This window comes from Aquila chrysaetos, chromosome 16, assembly GCF_900496995.4.
Source record: "Aquila chrysaetos chrysaetos chromosome 16, bAquChr1.4, whole genome shotgun sequence".
Lineage (NCBI taxonomy): Eukaryota > Metazoa > Chordata > Aves > Accipitriformes > Accipitridae > Aquila > Aquila chrysaetos.
In genome coordinates, this window is record NC_044019.1 from 10,093,318 (window position 1) to 10,111,757 (window position 18,440).

The 18,440-nt window shown below is 45.5% G+C and overlaps 1 protein-coding gene across 8 annotated transcripts in view; it reads left to right on the top strand.

Annotated features, from left to right (window-relative positions):
- Positions 1–18,440, top strand: part of CRACR2B (calcium release activated channel regulator 2B) — a 50,786-nt gene that overhangs the window by 6,260 nt on the left and 26,086 nt on the right. For 2 of the 8 annotated variants that reach the window (XM_030039433.1, XM_030039434.1), the window contains exons 2-4: positions 7,758–7,915; positions 14,548–14,803; positions 16,304–16,415. In XM_030039433.1, the coding sequence (XP_029895293.1) occupies positions 7,758–7,915; positions 14,548–14,803; positions 16,304–16,415 (526 nt within the window). Of the gene's footprint in view, positions 1–1,335; positions 1,453–1,662; positions 1,801–7,757; positions 7,916–14,547; positions 14,804–16,303; positions 16,416–18,440 lie in introns of those variants that run through there. The other 6 variants (XM_030039435.2, XM_030039439.2, XM_030039437.2 and 3 more) reach the window with 5 other exon arrangements.

Here is an 18,440-nt window from a genome sequence, read left to right on the forward strand (position 1 = left end):
TATGGGAACTGTAACTTTCTGTGTTTCCTGACCTTTATCCATGTAACACTAAGGATTCATTAATGTGGCTCCAAAATGCGATTTATTTTTTTGTGTTTGATAAGCTTTTTTGTTCTGGTCAATACTAAGAGAAGCTTTATAAAGGACCCCAGGAGGAGATTAGAGACAGGACAGGCTGCGAGGGAGCAGTTTGCTCCCTTTTTTGTGCTGTTCTAGCAGCATCCCAGCTGAGACCATGGTTCAGTGTTAAGCATCGCCTCTGCAGCAACAGTAAACAAAATGGTGAGTAAACTCTCCTGCTCAGAGGCAGGTACCTCACTTAGTATGGGTTTGTTTGGGGTTTTTTTGCCTCAGCTACACTGCTAGAGCCTGCCCTAAAGGATGTGTGGTCCTGGGGCTGAGGCAAAGCTGAGCCTGTGAGGAGTGGATCATCCCGGTCTGAGAGGAGCAGAGTTGCCCTCTGGCAGCACAGAGCCCTCCCAGACGGCTCAGGGGACCTCGCTGCCCCTGTAAAACCTGTATTAATGACAAATGTGATGGTTTGTAGTAATCTTCAAGTCCATTTTTTAGTCTGGGTTTTGGAATAACCATCTTAAAATACATGGGGAAGGGCTTGCCTTTACCTTCGCTTTCTGCATGTCCCATCACTTGCTGCCGGGAGGATGGGGCTGTTTGGAACTCCTCTGGTGGCAGTTTGATGAGGTCTCTGCTGTTCAGATACCAGCTGGAGTCTTCTCAGTGAGAGTCAGTGGAACAGTGGTTTTTGCTCGCTGTAGAGGCTGGGCTTGCCCACTTGTGACTTGCATGGCAAAGCTTGTTTGCTGGGCAAATATTATCCTTGAGGGCTGACACAGAGGCATTTGGGGCAGGAATGAGCAAAGGGGACAAAACCATACCAGGTGAAGAGCCAGCCTGCCAAGGTCTCAACATGCTCTTTTTTTTTTTTCTTTTCTTTGTCACCTTCCAAGAAATCCTGAGGCTTAACTAGTGGGAGCTGACACAGCTGAGGGCGACTTCATGCTGCCTGGAGGCCCTGGAGCTGCCATTGAGTGACAAATACCCATCAGTATCTCCAACTGTCAGTGGGCAGGGGTGGCTTTGCTTCCTTTTGGTGGTGCTGTGGGATAGAGGGATGCTTTGGTCAGTGGCAGGATAGAGGGTGGCATCTCTGGCTGCTTTAGTGAGAAAGTCCTGGGGTGTGCACCCCACGCCTGGGGTGTGTTTTATGGTGCTTTGGAAAGATGGTCCTTGCACTGTCATCTTATGCTTTGTCTTTCTTTTTTCCTAAGCTCTCTGTGCTTCTCTTTGTGAAACAGGTTGTCAGCTACGTAAAAGTGGAATTAAACTTGAGGCAGGATTCACAGGGGTAGTTTCCAGCCCTGCCCTTGTTGAAATTAGATGGGAGGTAGGCAGAGAGCTACATACAAGCACAGCTAGAGTTGCTCAGGGAAGGTAAGTTCAGCATGAATCATCTGCTTTCTTGCTACTTCTTCCCCTCTTGCCTAAGGCAGCTCAGAAACAAGCCCTTCTACTTCACAGCTGTGCATGAGGCAGGATTACAAGGAATTTACCTTGGGAGCTTAATGGCAGGTTTTATAGTGCTGCTTTCTGAACCAATGGCTACTAGCCTATTTTGGAAAGGGGATGAGATGTGTAGGGAGCATTGCAAACCACACCTCCTAGCTTGGACCTGCTCTGATACTCTATTTACAGTGGTGGTGTTTGCTCTCCGCTAGCTTTTTGCTGTGGAATATACTGCCGGTTCCAGGGAAGGGGAGTGATACTGTCCCGCCGCTTGAGGTATTTGGGGAGACCTGCAGAGAGAGAAAACGAGGTTGTGCAACAGGGTAGAGAGGAGGGAAGAAAGTCTGTCTTGTTTGGGCAAGGAATTATTTGAGAAGGAAGTCTGAACGAGCTTGCAAGTTGCTGTGTCTCAGCAGTTTCTCCCTAGGAACTTTCTGTTCCAACTTCCTGCTTTTGCTTTAAAGCAGCAGAGTAGAACTTGCTGAGTGCAGTGGCATTGTATATCACTGCAGAAAATGGCTGTTATTCCTGTGATGGGGGAAGGAAGATTTATTGATTGGTTTTCAGGAGCTGGAGGTGCTTAATTAATAGATGGTTAATGCTTCAGTTTGGATCACCCAAAGTTTCCACGAGTGTTGGACTGAAGAAACTTGCTCTCAGTTCTGATGCGGTTCTGCAGGTTGTTTAACTAATTCTAGTGACTCGTTGATTTGGGAAACTGCTGATTTAGAATAATGGCTGCAATGGTTACATTTTCAAAAGTAAAGGGGAAAAAGTACATGCTTAGAATATGTGGGATTGTGATGTTTTCTTATAAAATGGATGTCTTGAGCTGGTTAGATTAAAAACTAAGCATTTTCTGCGGCATACTTTGTGAAGACTTAGAAATTTTTCTTCAAAAACATCTGTCAGGAAATTTTCTACTCTCTCTCATAAGCATACCTACCCCCCCCCCCCCCCCCCCCCCCCATTTTCTGTAATCCTACATCAGTGTTGCTGCTGTGGGCTTCTGACTCAGTGACAGCTTTTGTCAGAGGGGAATATTCTCCCCCTCCAGTAATTTCACCTTTCCCAGAACAGTTGTAGAAGTTGAACAAAAGCACCTCTCAGCATCTGCTTCTGAGTTTTCGTCAAATGCTGTTCCTTGCTTTCATTGCTCCTTGCACTAAGCTGTGCCTGGTATGCAGGGAACATGTGCCCTTCAGTTGCATGTGCTATCCAGCTTTGTGGAGGAGCAGTTCAGGGCTTGTGGCTGCTCAAAATATTCTTTAGTTTTCTGTCTTGTAGAAATCTGAGGCTTTTAGTATTTTGCTGTGATCGTCCCCCTGAATAAGAAAGGGAGAGGATATTTCTGATATCTTGTATGAGATCCTGGAATTCTTGGACATCAGACTGATCCTCTCTTCTTTTGGGAGAGGGAGTGGGAGTGTCGACTCCCTGGATCCAAGACTTGACCTGTGGCCCCCTCAGTGGTCTGACAGACAAGAGGTGTCTCTGCTCAGGGCATGGATTTCATCCTTTTCCAGTGCACAAATTACACTGGCATTTCAGGAAAGCTGTTTTGCATAGCACAGCCAACACCTCCTTAGCTCACAGGAGGGGATGAATCTTTACCTTTATACCCACTCTTATCTGGGTAGATCCTTAGATGAGAAGGTAACCAAGTGTCACACACCTGTGCATATGGACATTTTCACCTCTGTGAGGCAGAGAATGGGTTAAACGTCTTCTTGGAACTTGGCTTCACCTAGCTGCCTCAGCTCTGTTTGTTGTTTTAATAGCATTTGCAGAAAGGTCAAACTGTCCATGGGTCCCATACCTTGCTCCTGGGCAAAACCAATACAGCACCAGCCATGAAGAGGCTTCTCCAGGGAGCTGTGGTGCCTATAAATCCTCTCCATACTCATTCCTTGGTGTTAATCTATGCAAACCATTTTTTTCCTTTAAGTGCATCTTGCAGATTCAGAGTAGCGAGGTAAAGCTTCTCCCCCTGGTCCCATTGCTAACATGCAGCCCAGAAAAGATTATAGGGGTGAGATCACTGTCCTGTTCTCAGAATACTGGAGGTGAATTTCCTGGAATGTGGAAAAGGTGCTTGAACTTCATGTGTCCCCCCTGCAGTTGTAGCCCTCTGGATAAGGAGGTGTCAAGTGCTGCAGAGAACTTGCTAGCTCAGCTGGAGAAGAAATCACTATCACATGTATTCAGTAAGCAGTGTGAGTGGGTGCTTTGCCAAAAAGAAGTTTCTCCTTCGAAAGGGGATTGAGTGGTCTGATGTTCTGGTTTGATATTTTAGGGGGGGGGGGGGGGGGGAGCTATTTGAGGACAACATAAGGCTATGAATTTTTGTTTGTATGAGGCTGATTTCAAGATCAAGGATCTTGATCAACAAAGATAAGGCTCTTGCCCTCTTCTGTGAGCTTACACCTGCAGTACTTCAAGTGAGATGGGATTGTCACAGGATTTTTAGCCTTTGCACAAAGAGGGCACTGAAGCGGCTGAGGAAAACTTGCAGCTGGCCAGGAGGGGCTTGAGCTCAGGACAGTGAGTGGCTGTTGGGAAATTTAATGAAGAAGTGACAGAACAAGATTGGCAGCCAAATAGAGGCATCAGTCAACACCTTTCTCGTTCAGCATCCCGAGGCTGGGTGGCAGAAAGAGCATGCTCCATGAAGCTAATACCAGTTGTTTCTCTCTCTTACAACAGAGGTAAGAACTAGTGAAAAGATGCCTAGAGGGGGTGACTGACTTAAACAGTGACTCTGCTGGACGAGTGTGCATAGGTAACAGCAGCCCAGGAGGGTTTCTGCTGAGGTCAGACAAGGTGCGTGGCTGTCAGAGATGCAGATTCTTGTTGGAAAGGAAAAATCTTTGTTCTTGTATTACATAGACAGCTAGAATCTGAGGACTCAAAGGGAGATCCAAGTTGAGTTCAGCACCCAAGTTATGGGTCTGATAGCAGTGGTAGTTGTGGGGAGAAGCCTGACCTTTGGCTGTTGGAGTATCAAGTCCAGTTCATAGGACTGTCCTTGGTGGAAATGCAGCAAATGCTGTGGTCCTTTTGGCAGAAGACTCTGTGTACTTGGAGGGTGGTTCCTGCTGATGAGAAAACAGCCTCTATTCATGCTGAGGAATGGCCAGGCTGAACCAGCACTGTGTCTCCAACAGCAGCGAATGGCAGATACCCTTGTCTTCCCAGCATAAATGTGTAACGATACTTCCCTAGTACACTCTTTTGGCTGTTTGTGGTTCAGAAAATGTTCACCAAAACAGGTATTTTGTGTGATAGTACTTTATGGACAAACTCAGGGAAGAAAAAAATAGCCACTTCTGCAGCCCATGAACACCTGTGACATCCTCAGCATCCTGTGTCAGTGAGTCCCATGCTTTAATGGTTTGCAGAGAAGTGCTTCCTCCTGTTTGACATGCAACTGCCACCACCCAGTTTTATCTGAGGCTCCTGGATTCTTTTCTTAAAGAAGACAGTGACTGGGAACAATTCTTCACCATATCTGCAATTCAGGAATTGGTTACACAGGCAACTCCACAAAAAACAAATTTTTGCATTTCAAGCTTTGTAAATCCGTTAGAACCTTTTATCCACTTATTCAGCAAAAGGCTGTTTCTGCATAATATAATGTTGCCCTTGAAGTACTTTGAGGACACTGATGGCGTGTGTCTAGCTGTCCATGAGCACAGCACTAAGGTGTGCCTCCTTTCAGCCTGAATTTTCTCTGCAGGACACCAAGTGTGATTGCATTCCCGGGGGCTGAGAAAGAACCTCGCGTACCAGTGCCTCTGCTGCTCTCAGGGTGTGAAAGGAGTCTCCACTGCAGCATTTCTGTTGATGTGTTCTTGGTGAGCTGCAGCAGCCAAGGTAGTGCTTGTCACATGTTGAGTTTTCCTGGATGACATCTTAGCTGTTCAATAACTAGTGGCATGAGCCCAGCAGAAGCATGCTGACTTCTGATGGTTGTTGTCTCTGGTACAACCTGCTCTGCACACAAGTGCTCCCTTTACTAAAGTGGCAGTAAAGGCAAGAGGAAATTGCCAGCAATGTTCAATTAAACAAGCTGAGGAGCTGCCCTGGATTTGTGTAATTTCCTGTAAAGACTATTTGAAGAGCTTTAAATGCCAGTTTAGGTCTGGAGCTTGTCTTCCTTATGGGGCATTCCTGCCTGCTGCACCAGCCGTTGGAAAAGAGCAATAGAAGAGAGCAGGGATCTCCTTTGCCTGGGCTCCCAGTGCTCAGTTTTTAATTTGAATCAAAAATGATCCAGCATGTCTGATGTCAAATGCCAAGTCCTCTGTCTTCTCTCTTTGTTTTCACACATCTGGGCTTGCAAAGAAAGTTTGTTTGCCTCCTGTCTACCTGTCTGGCCTGTAGGTATCACCAGCAGAGCAGAACACACACTCTGCAGTCAACATGCTTGGTGTTATGTAGGTGTAATCTACCTACTGACTGCTGAACTCAAAGCAGCATCTATCTCCAACTTCACAACGCTGTTAGCGGTGTTCAGCTAACGTGAATAAAGGCTGTATTATCTCTTCACAGCTAAAATATCCTATCTTTCTCAGTTATATTCTTGAGCTGATTGTCTTCTAACAACCGTGTATTTGTGGTAGAATATTAACAGCAGTGGCATCGGTGGGAAACTTGCTACTGTTCAGAGCCTTTACTACTTGACTAAGTGAATGATGTTTACTTACTGTTGGGTAACCATGTCCTTTGTGGATGTGCAGCATGATCTCCGGCCTGTGAAAATACAATGACTTCTTCTTCTTGAAGCCAAAGGGTACACTATTGCTGGTTTTTCCATTCCCCTGCCACTGTGGTATGTAAGATGAATCCTTATGATGCATTGTATGAGATGTTGCAATGTTTTGTTCTGTCTCTTTAAAAAAAAAGTTTCAGGAAACCTGTAAGCCTTTATAAAGTAAAGGAATTTGTAAAAATTAGTTGTTTTTAAACTAGCTATTGCTATTTGTCATGTCTTATTGCAGGCATGCTCTTTATTTTCTGAAAAATCAGCTGTGTGCTAGTTATATTGACAGATCCAAGACCATTAGGTGTTTATGGAAAAAACGTGGTTTGGATTTTGGTTTTAATTGCTGAGAATTAACTCTTGGCCCAAATATTGTTAGAGGAAAAACTGATGCTTTCTCTCTCCACTCCCCAAGCAAAACAACCCAACAAAGCCAAAAGCCCGATTAGTAGGAGCAGTTCCAGTGCAAACACGCACCCTCAATGTTTGCAGTGCCAACACTGTGACACTGTGCCAGTGTGAGAGAGCTGCAAAGTGTCACTGGCTTGCGATGAGCATGGCTGGGGAGCGGTGTGTGGGTGTGATTTGTGGCAATTTCTGGGGGAAATAATATTGTTTTGGTATATTGTGGATACCTGTCTGTGTTGAAGACTTATTATATTGATAGTTCTTGGCACGTGTTGTGCTGTTGAGTTGTGAAGCATCAGTGAGTGCAGTTTTAAGAAGTTTATTTGTTCACCTCTTGAAATAAAAAAAGAGAACTGTTACTTGCAGATAGTTGCTTGGAGATAGGAGCATAAAATCTGCATCAAACAAGTTTCTCCGTGGCCAGTTTGTTTAGCAAAGATCAAGAAGTTGGTATGCTAAGTCATAAAGAAGTGTTCCTGTTTGATGAACTTTGGTGAGGGAAATGGTAAATTGCAGCAGAGCAACTTTTTTGAGATGCTATTCAGAATGACGGAGCCCCTTCCAGCTCTCTGTTTCTAGGATATACCTCTGTATCGTACTGGCATATCCCATGATGAAGTCATCCATCGATATTGCAGCATGGGTTAGCTCAGGGCTATGGATCTGGGCTAATCTCCTGCTGAGTAAACAACACAAAGGTTCCTGGATTCGTTCCTGTTTCCTTAAAGGCATACAATCAAGTCCAGGCAATTAAAAGAGAGAGAGAGTGAGTAAGTGAAGTGTAGCTCTAGATATTACACCTGATTTCAGGCTCTCTGCCCAGGGTGTGTATAGGTTTCTTACGTTTTTTTAAAGAAAAAACTCTCACAAAACAATTGATGTTTTTCTAATTTTTCAGTGTATTACTTTTCCTGCCATTCCCTTTGGGAAGGGAGAACCCAACAACCACCCAAACAAATTCCAAACAATGGAAACAGATTTCCTAGAGAAGGAAAGAGCAAAATTAATTTTGAACAAAGTACACTGAGAAATAACTCTTTTCTTTTTGCTCTCCTCCCAGCATTTTCAGGCACCGTGGCAGAGCCTTTTAAAACAATTTCCACCAAATGGGTGCCCGGTTCCTTTGAGCAGCTGTTGGAAGTTCAGCCTGTGTGGAAGCCAGTTTGACATGGAGGTCAGCGTCATTCACTCGCAAGACCTCTGCTCTACCTTCACCTGGTCAGATTTGTATGGCTGTAATTTCGTCAATGCGTTTAGAATACATGCTTTTTGCATGCAGCTAGGATAATAATTGTAAATATGTGTATTTGATCACTGAATCTCACAGTACTATCAAATCTGGGATGTGTAGATGTAGACTGTGTCCTACTAAGAGCACTTTTTGTAGTAATTATTGGCTTTCGAAACATTGGGAGGGAAAGGAAGGTAGAACAAACACAGGAAGTGGCATATGTTTGATATAAAAGGGTATAAGGAACTGCGGAGCTTTTATTGCCCTTTTCTTTTAATACATACCTGTTACTCAGCTGCTCCTGAGTGATGCTCCCATTCCATGACCAAGCAACAAATGCTTTGTACTACCGCATCTTGGCGTGCTTTTGCTGTGCATTTGTAATTTGCTGAAGCATCAGGCTTCTGCTGCAGAGATCCCTTACCTCAGCCCTTCATCTCCTTCTCTTTGTGTAATGTCTTCTCATGCAGGGGATCAAACCTGTCTCATCCAGCATATGCGTCAAGAGCGTGATCGATGCACAACTAAACACCCAGTGAATTCCTTCCTTTAAAGTTGTAAGACTTTTTCTGCACCAAGAGTAGAAAGGAAAGGTTGTGTATTCTTCTGATCTGTTTAAATAAATGGCTTAAATATTTAGCTTTAGTATGGGGGTGGTTTTGTTGTTTCTAACAATATTGTCTTAGGCAGAGATACAGGAGGATGTCTTTTGGGAAACTTCCCAGCAAGTATGAGCACTTTAGTTTGTGGTGCACCTTGGACACCTACTATGTACCTGTAATGATTCTTTTTTAATATTTCCTTCCATCACCATGTCACCAAAAATTCAATGGTACAGGAAAGCAAAAACCTGCCTTCCCTTATAGCTCTACAGGATCCAAACACTGGACTTGCTCTGTAATCCTGGGTAAGCCACTTAGCCAGTTGTGCTTAGTTTTTTCCTCCTTCATTAACTATCTTGCATTGGGGCAGGACTGCTAGGACTGCTGTGTATTCAGTGTGTGTACAATGCCCTGCAGTGACTGGGGTCATCTAAGGACCAGCTGTGGAAAATTCGGCTGCACTCCCCACTTTCCTTTCCTCTCCTCCTTGTCATCGGGCAGTGGGAAAAAAAAAAAAAAAAGTTGTCATGTGCACATGGTGGTCACGGTCACATAGATAAGGGCTTGGCTGCTGATAGCATTTTAGCCATGACTTTTCTTTACCTCTTTAACACTGCTTACTGCTACAAGAAGAAGCTTTCAGAGACAATAAAGTGGAAACCATGACCCTGTAACGCTACCTTGAAAGTAGTATCTCCCCTTTCCAGGAAAAGCACCTTGGGTCTGTTCTTCTGTTTGTTGAAATTTGCAGTTTCTTCAAGTTCTATGTTCAAGTTTTTAATTCTTCAGCTTTGAGGCTTTGAAACTATTTTGATGCCTGAGTTTCACATGTAATTATCAGTCTCCAGGAACTGAGTCTTAAAATAAAGTGCCAGCTGTCACAAGCATCAGAACCAAATTGTAAGAGCTGACAATCTATAAGCATAGGCAGGTGACGTGACTTACCCAGGGCCATATGGCAAGCTGAGTCAGGATTAAAATGCAGGTCTTATGACTTCCCCAAAGAATGCCATGCCCATGGGATCCAGCTGACTTTCTGGCACAGCTTGGCACAGGACAAACTGCAATTTATGCCTCACGTGGTTAAAATACGCATTTAAGACTGGTCTGAGTTACCTCTGTGTAGAAATACAAGACCTGGTGTTAGCTGTCTTTACTGGCAGTCGAATCTCCTGTTCTATGCTGTGTCTGAGAAGATCTATGTTTGCTTTCCAGGCTGTGGGAAAGTTGTCTTGCAGGAGCAGGTGAACCTTTGTTTGCTGGGCCCCAGCACACACTGTGGCAGGAGATATCTGGTGTAATCCACAGATCCTGAGACTGGCTGTCCTGGTTTCAGCTGGGATAGAGTTAATTGTCTTCCTAGTAGCTGATATGGTGCTATGTTTTGAGTTCAATATGAGAAGAATGTTGATAATGCTGATGTTTTCAGTTGTTGCTAAGTAGTGTTTAGACTAAAGTCAAGGATTTTTCAGCTTCTCATGCCCAGCCAGCGAGAAAGCTGGAGGGGCACAAGAAGTTGGCACAGGACACAGCCAGGGCAGCTGACCCAAACTGACCAACGGGGTATTCCATACCATGGGACGTCCCATCTAGTATAGGAACTGGGGGGAGGGGGGTGGGGGATCGCGGCTTGGAGACTAACTGGCTGTCAATCAGCGGGTGGTGACCAATTGCACTGCGCATCATTTGTAGATTCCAATCCTTTTATTATTGCTGTTGTCATTTTATTAGTGTTATCATTATCATTATTAGTTTCTTCTGTTCTATTAAACCATTCTTATCTCAACCCATGAGTTTTACTTCTTTTCCCGATTTTCTCCCCCATCCCACTGGGTTGGGGGGGAGTGAGTGAGTGGCTGTGTGGTGCTTAGTTGCTGGCTGGGGTTAAACCACGACACTGGCTTTCTCTTGAGCTCTGTATCAGGTTGTTCAGATGTTGGACACTGCCCAAATCTGGACTGTGCAATATCAGAGCTGACCTTGAGCATAGGCAGCCAGACTCCTGGGGTGGGGGAAGAAGGGGCTGCAGAAGAACATTACACACCAAGGCTGGCCAGGGCAATTGGAGCCCACTGGTGCCCCTGTGTCCCTGGCACTTCCGTCTTGCTGGTAGATCTCCCAGGCCCTGGGAGAGGGGTTTTTGGTCTTTGCCACAGTTCCCAGATGTGAAGGTGGCAGGAAACACTTGTTTGAGCTGAAGCTGGGACTCCATCTCGTGTGGAACGGGTGCTGGTCAAACTGTGTACCCAGAGAACTGGAATAGTCCATGAAGCTTTGTCAGCACCCACTGATTGCAGCAGGCACCCCGTTTCTATCAGCATGTTCATGTGAACAGTGAATGTTTTCATACAGATTCAAAGGGAGGCTGGTCAAGTGTCTTGGAAGACGAGGGAGGAACCATGTGGCTCAGGAATTGCCCTAGGCTGACAGCGGCTAGAAGCTGGCAGATCTCTTCAGTGAAGCCTTCTCTGTGCTTGCCCTGCTGTTACTCTTCCCTCACAGGCCGTTCATGGCCATCGTTGAGGGTAAGATGCTGGGCTAGATGAATTCTGCCATGACCCGCTATGGATGTTCTTATGATGGAAATCAACAGCCCAAGAAACAGAGATTGTCCTGACTCCAGGCTAGGTGTGCAAATTAATTCTTAACTGGTGCTGACTCAATGACTAGCTTCTCCTGCCAGAAGAGACCAGGAAAAATTAATCCTGTCAGGAAGTTTTGGTAACAACACCAAGCTTTGTCACTGGAGGTGGCTTAGCTACGTCTTGCTGGGAGAACCTGGCAGGTTTGCCTGACCAAAAGCATTAGGTGCCCATACCTATCTCCTCTGCCTTCTCCACTTGTGTCAGGCAAGCATGGCCCTTCCCAAGTTGATCTTTCTGCACCCAAGCCAGCTCTGCTGGCCTCAACTTTTGGGTATCAGTCCACAGTTCTAGTGCTCTAGTGACCTCAGCCTCATTCAAAGTTGTCCTTCAGTGATGTTCTGCATCTTGCTGATGAAGCTGCTTCCCCAGTAGTTTGCAGTGATGATCTGTAACTGGGGAAGGTATGACAGCGCTTGTTAGACTGAGATCAGCTTTGTCCCTCATCTGCATTTATACTATGCAATGCTCTTACAAACGGGGATGGAGACTAAGAGCTTCTCAGTCAAAGGCCTCTGGGAGAGAAGTCCATGAGACCTGCTGGGGCTCTCTTATTTGCCACTTTGTTCCTCTACAAATGCTCTCTTGCCATTGAGAGTGCCACATCTAGCTTGAAGCAGCTTGAACAAGAGACTCTGTGCTCCAAACACTGAATTGATGGGCTTGGTCTTTTGCATGTGAGTGAAATCCTTTCAGACTCTTGTCCATGTCAGGCTCCCAGCTCTTCTCATTAAGAGGGTTTTAGCTCAGCCAACGTTTGGGAGCTACAGTACAGCTGGGCTTTTGATAAAATGAGGACATGCTAGAAGTAGGGATGTAAAGGGTCTGATTTCAGCTTGCAAATGTGTCTCAGAGACAGAACAGAACATCCTCCTCATACAACCTTTTGTTTGCTGCAGCAGAGCTGGGAAGACGTCTGCATGGGCTGCTCAGGCTTTTGAAATAGAAATGATGAAGCTGATAATAAGTAAGCAAGTTCTTTACTTCTGGGGACCTCGGTGTCTCTTAGGCAGCTAGAGGGATGTTTCAGAAAACGTATTTCTTATTTGTGCTTTTTCTTATTCTGGCTGTTTTCTGCAATCTGTTGTGGCTCTTGCTTTGAACTCGTGTTTTATTTCTTCCCCTGCTGCTGCCTGTGCTCACCTTCTGGTACAGGATGCTGCTTGTGCTGAGACTGTCTTCGCGGAAGGAATGGGTCTAGCAAAAAGCTCCAGCAAGGTGGCCTGTAGCAGCCAATAATTATCATTCATTCATCAGTGTGGCTATGTGATTCCTCACTGTAATCACCTATGCAGCATAGGATATTTGGGTCTTTTTTCTTTTCTTCCAAGGCCAGATTTGCAACTTTTACTTGAATGTGAAAAGTAAGCTGGAGTTCTTTCCGACTTCTTTGTATTAACATGTACAGACTTGCCATCAGAAGCAAGCTGACTGTCCAGCTAATGGAGAGAATCGAGCTTTAGTCTCCAAATTTTGCAGTGTTGGCTCCATGACACACACAAAAAAAAGCTTGGTAGGAGGGTTTGTTTGAAAAAGAGCAAGAGAGAAAGACACGCCTTGCCTTCTCACTTTTCATGCTTTTTTTCCCTCCTTTCCTCTGCAGTATTCCCAAAAGCTTGGGTCCAGCTCTGTGTCCATTGCTTGCCAGGGGTGTCTACTTGACTAGGAATGTATAATAGTACCCATTTATAGGTAGCCTTCTGCAGAGTTTCAAATAAATATCTTCTCAAGTGACACTAAACGGAGGTGCCCTGAAAAAACACAGATTTGAAAGGGGGAGCAATGTGTTCTGCTTGTTCTTTGAAGCAGAACCACCCTCTGGCTCATGACCCAGCAGTAATAAACGGAGTCAAATAGCGTGGTACATAATTGCCTTCTCCGTTTGTGTCAGCTTCATGTAGTTCTCGCATGTGACATTCTTCCTGGCCATCATGCTCTTTATCCTCCTGTTGTACTAAGAGTGCAAACAGAATTAACTTGTTTGTTATCACAGCATCTGTACATGGCTTTTAATTTCTTGGAGACTGAAAAAAAACCCCAAGCCTCAAGCCTTCTTTGTCTAGCACGGTTTAAATCTGCTCTCAGCCTGCTTGCACAGCACACTTCTGCCCTGCAATGCAGAACGCGTATCTGCAGAAAGGGAAGTTTAAAGCAATCAGTGCAACAAGATTCAAATGTGGTGGTGTTGCTGAAGAAAAGCTGTTGGAGGGTGTTACATGGCATTAGTAAGTCGGAGGGTAGGTTCGAGTAGGGATGTGTTGTATGCATCTTTACAATCACAGTGCTGTGCTTAAAGGGGTGCTTTCATCCTAGCCTTTTTGTTTTAGGTTCTTGTAAGTAATGGGAATTATTTTCTTTGGCTTCTGAAATGTCTCCATAGTCATGTGGTTTCCTTCCTATAAAGGTGAACATTTCAGATTAAAATTCTGTTTGGCAGTTTATGAGGTCTCAAAACAGAGGCTGGAAGGCAAGGAGTGCCCAGGTTATTAAATTTTTCCCAGTGTAGAAATTGTCTGACCTTTCTTTGTGCTCTAGTAACATGAAAGGTGATGGAGTTACTATGTGGGAAGCGTTAACAAGAAAATGTCAGAGGTGGAAGGCCAGCCAGGGGACCTGGATGGGAGAGGGCTGGGAGAGACATTCCTTCTTCTCTTTCCTCTGTCACTTGCGCAGATTTTCCTCCTATCTGCCTTCGTCCTGCTCTGGGTTCTTGCAGTTGTGATGCAGGTTTGGTGTTCAAAGGTGGCACAGAAAAGCAACAGGAGGAGGAAAAGCACATGTTATTACCAGAGGAACCAAGACCAGAGAAAAGCACGCTGGTCAGGGCATCCAGGGAGCTATGCGAGAGCTGGGAGCTGGCCCTGCTTGCAGTGTTCGAGCCCCCTGTCTCAGCTAGTGTGGAACTATCACTGTGCTCTCACGCAGATTTACCTGTGTGCTTTAATATTCCCTTCCCATCCTCTCATCTCTGCTGAAACCTTCCGTTGGTACCTGGCTTTAACCAGCAGAGAACTCTGACTGCCTTGTAGGTCTGAGCCAGAGGAGGAGAGATGGCGAAAGAGCATCCTTGCTTGGTGCAGGGTCTGGAGCCCATCACAGTGTGGAGGGTTATAGCTGTGTGGTAGGCTTGGTTGCACCCATGTTGGTGCACAGTGTGTACCTCTGACACAAACTCCCTCCCTTCCGCCCCACTCCTCAGTAACAGATCATAGAACCATAGAATAGTTTGTGTTGGAAGGGACCTTTAAAGGTCATCTAGTCCAGATATGGATGCTGAATATTGTTCTTTCAAACCAACAAGGCATGTAACTAGATGTGTGGGGTGGAAGTGGAGGGTCATGTTTGACTGGGGTTTCTTTGTTTCCTGCCCTGCAGCTCTTCTGTTTGCCCCTGCCCTGGGGGAAAAGACTTTGAGAAGATGGAGAACCAGAGGGGAGCGCTCTTGGGGTATGTCCGCTGGGAAGGAGAAGCAGAAGGGGATGAGGAGGATGGGGTGGCTCCTGGTGCTTCTCCTTCCAACCAAACGAGCAAACTGGAAGATGTGCAGGTGGAGATGCTCGAGAAGGCAAGGGAGCTCTTCCAGCTGTGTGACAAGGACAAGAAGGGTTTTATCACCAAGGTGGACATGCAGGTGAGGGAAAAAGGCCTTCCCCTTTTCTGGGAGGAGCTGTAAAGTCATGGGTGGCAGAAGAGGGGAGAATATGGCATGTCTTTACTTTTGGCAAGTGTGGGGTGTACACGTGGGCTCTATCTCATTCAGATTTCTGGGAGCAAAACTGCCACAGCCAGCTGCTAGGAACTGAAAATCCCAGGAGGGCCTTGGACCTCCAGGGAATTCCTGGGACAAGTGAGCCTGCAATTCCAAATTTTTAAGGAATGCATAAAATCAAAAAGTTTGCAACAGTTCCTACAAACATTAAGCATGCAGTGGATGGGAAATCTGGGGGGAAAAAAATCTTTGGTTTAATTTAAAAAAACAAAATAAAAGAAGAACCCCCCCCCAAAAAAAACGTACAATCAACAACAAAAAAAAAACCCCACCAACCTCTTAACAAAAAAAGCTGTATAACTTTTTTTTGTCTTAATCATAGCTATAGCTTGATCTCAAAAACTCACTTTAGGCCTGAATTACAACTTTGCTCTAGAAAAATGTGGTTTGCTGCTTCTGTTAAAAACAGTATTTGTTAACAGAATCTCTATAGTTCTTTGTGAGTTTTGTTTTAATGGTTTATCAGGAAGGTTACATGTGGATTGTTTTTCTCCTGTCCCATCTCTCCCTCCATCTATAATTAACACTTGGCAGGTCCATGCTGGTTTAATTATTGACTCACTTTGTTTTGGGTTGTGTGATGCCTAATTTTATATAGTTACATTAATAAATATTTATTAAGCTTTTATCTAAAGCTACACGTTTAACAGACAGTAATGAGGGTTTAGCCTACACCTCTTGTTATTTGAAAGCTTCTTTGGGTGCCATTTCATGCTAGGTGCTCTGCACATGTATTATGAAGGGAAATCTCTCTGCTCCTTATCTGTGTTGGGGGGACAATGATACAGTCTCAACAGGCAGAAGATGGCAGAAGAAAGCTAGCTCTCTGTTATGAACTGAACATTTTGTTTATGATCTGCAAGTTTTCCTGCAAGAGCTGGGAACTGAATCCAGACACCCACAAGTCTGTCCTCTGTCTCTGGCCAAAGAGCTGGAGTTGGTACCTGGTGTGCTGACAGAGAGCTCTCTTGGGAGCAGCAGTGGTCACAGGAGGCTAGCAGTGCCCCAGGGGCTAGCCACCTTTGGCCAGGGGTGGAGGGAGGCAGGCAGTGAACTAGAAGCAGTGGTTCTGAAGCGGGGGAGGAAGAAGGTTGAGCTCCTGCCAAACAAAAGGACCTGAAGTTCCCTCTCTGCAGTCGTGGTTGAATCACCCAGTAAGGGAAGGTGTCACCATATCAGTGAGTCCAAACAGGTATTTGTGTCATCACTCAGCTGTACTGGCAGACTGTTGCATCCCAGCCAGGATGCAGTGGTGAAAGGGCACATTGCTGTGGGCCAAAGCTGAGGATGGCAGGGACAGGAGCTAGTCACAGGGAAGACTTGAGTCGTGCCTTAATTTTGTTTGTTCTTTTGTCTTTGCAGCGGCTCCAGAGCGAACTCCCCCTAACCCTTGAGCAGCTGGAGACTGTTTTTGACAGCTTGGAACAGAACAATAATGGATACCTGACGCCTGTGGAGTTCAGCATGGGACTAGGTAAGAACTGCACAGAGGCAGAGGAAGGAAGAAGCCCACCTGTGACATGATGTTTTATGTTGGTAAGAAAGTGCAGTGGTTCTGCTGAAGCTGTACCAGCTATGCAGGGTAATGCCCCATGCTTATGTGAGTATCACTGGAGAAGGTGTGTGTGTGATACTGCTATCCCCCTTCCTGAGGCTTTGTGTTGCCTTCTTCCACAGCTGTTACCTGCCTACCTGGTAGAGCCAGCTTCTGAACATCTCCTACTGGAGATGGTACATAACTGTAGCCTGTATCTGGCTATGTGATCCACAGTTGTTCATCTGGATAAGGACCCTCATTGCATGAGGGGACAAAAATATGCCTCTTGGCAACTGTCTCCAGCTGGTAGCCGTGCTGTTCAAGGATGTTAGTAGGAGTCCTGTTAGTAGGCTAGCACACTGACAAATGAGCTTTTGTTTTCCTCTTGCTGTTGTCTTTTCCAAACACTAGGAGAATGCTAATCCTATACCAGAGTCATCATCCAGCAGTACAAGCAGTGACAACGATGTTAAGGAGGAGGAAAGACCATAGCACTAATAACCTTTGTGGGTGGGGGGGTGGCCCTTTTTGGTGCTTCAATTTGAATGGCCAGAAACAACCACCCCTGAAGGGAGAAGCTGTAAAGATTTCCTAGGAATAAACATGGAAAGCTGTGTCTTGGGCCAACCTGTTCAGGGAATGCCTTAACCCATTGAGTGCCTGCTGACTATGCCTGTTTCTGCCTTGTGCCCATGCCTGCAGGGGTCAATCCTTGTTGGCTGTTTCTGGTGCCTTTGCCAGAAACCAGAGTCATCTTGGGAGTGTGAGCTTTCCTGTCCAGCGCCATGTAGAAGGTGAACGGGCACCATTTGGGCATTGGCATCCACAGTGCCCTCTGTGTTATGACTTGGTTATTCCCAAATCTCATTGTTTGAGGCCTTTGTCCCAGCCATAGCCATAGATGGACATCATGAGGGTACCTGCCTCAGTGTCATTGCTGGTAGAGGTAGTCAAGATTTCTCTTTGTGTCAGCCACCAGTTGTCAGGTACCACTCTGTGTTGGCAGCCTGGCTCCATGGGACTTGCTCCAGTCTAGGCAAAACACTTAATTCTGCATTTCTTTTCTTTATGGTCATTCTTTGTGTCTGGCTTCACTGAAATCCTTTTCAGACTTTGCCCCCAAGAGTTTGGCCTGGCAAATTGCTGTCTTCCTTCTGGAGTGTGCAGGGTGGAAATCAAGTGAAGCGGTTCAAGCTGCAATCAAGTCTGTTTCTTGGGAGGGCTCCTTGCATGGCCTCTGAGAGGTTACAGGGTCCATCTGCACAACTGATAAAAGAGCATACATTTAAATTGTTCAATTTAAAGCAATCTGAGATCCTTCTAGGATGTCAAAACAATCATTCTCTACCTCAATTTTCCCAGCTGTAAAAGAGAGATAATGAGACATAATGACTCTTTCTTTAAAGCAGACATCCGAAGTGCCTAACCTAAGTCCATCTCCTTAATTAACTGTGTGAGCCTCACTGCCTGTATCTCCACACTGCAAGTTTTTTTTACAGCACATTTTAAGAGCGGGAGAGAAGTGGCTAGATTCTGGACACATGGAGCTAAAAAGTGGTGGAGTTAAGTCACTAGAGGTACACAAATAGTGGATATTTTTCCCCTTAGAGCAGCTTCATGTTCTCATCTGTGCTCTGAACATCCTTGGCTCCTGGCCTTGTACTTGGGATGTCATTTCTGCCTTTTGAACCAAGCAGATATGTTTTGGGAAGGAAGAGTAGCTGCTGAAGGATGTCTGACCTCTGTATACAGGATGTAGGTCTGCATTTTGGATAGGATTGCTTGATTTGTTTCTTTGAGAAGAATTTGTTCCCAGAACCAATATTTGTCACATGCCTTGCATAGCATGAAGTTCTCATGGCATTAGTGTCTCAGCATGAAACAGGATCCAGATAGCTGGGAGCCACCTGTACGTGGGATGGGGCAGGAGGGCGTGCTCAGAGGGTAAGTTCATTTTGTTCA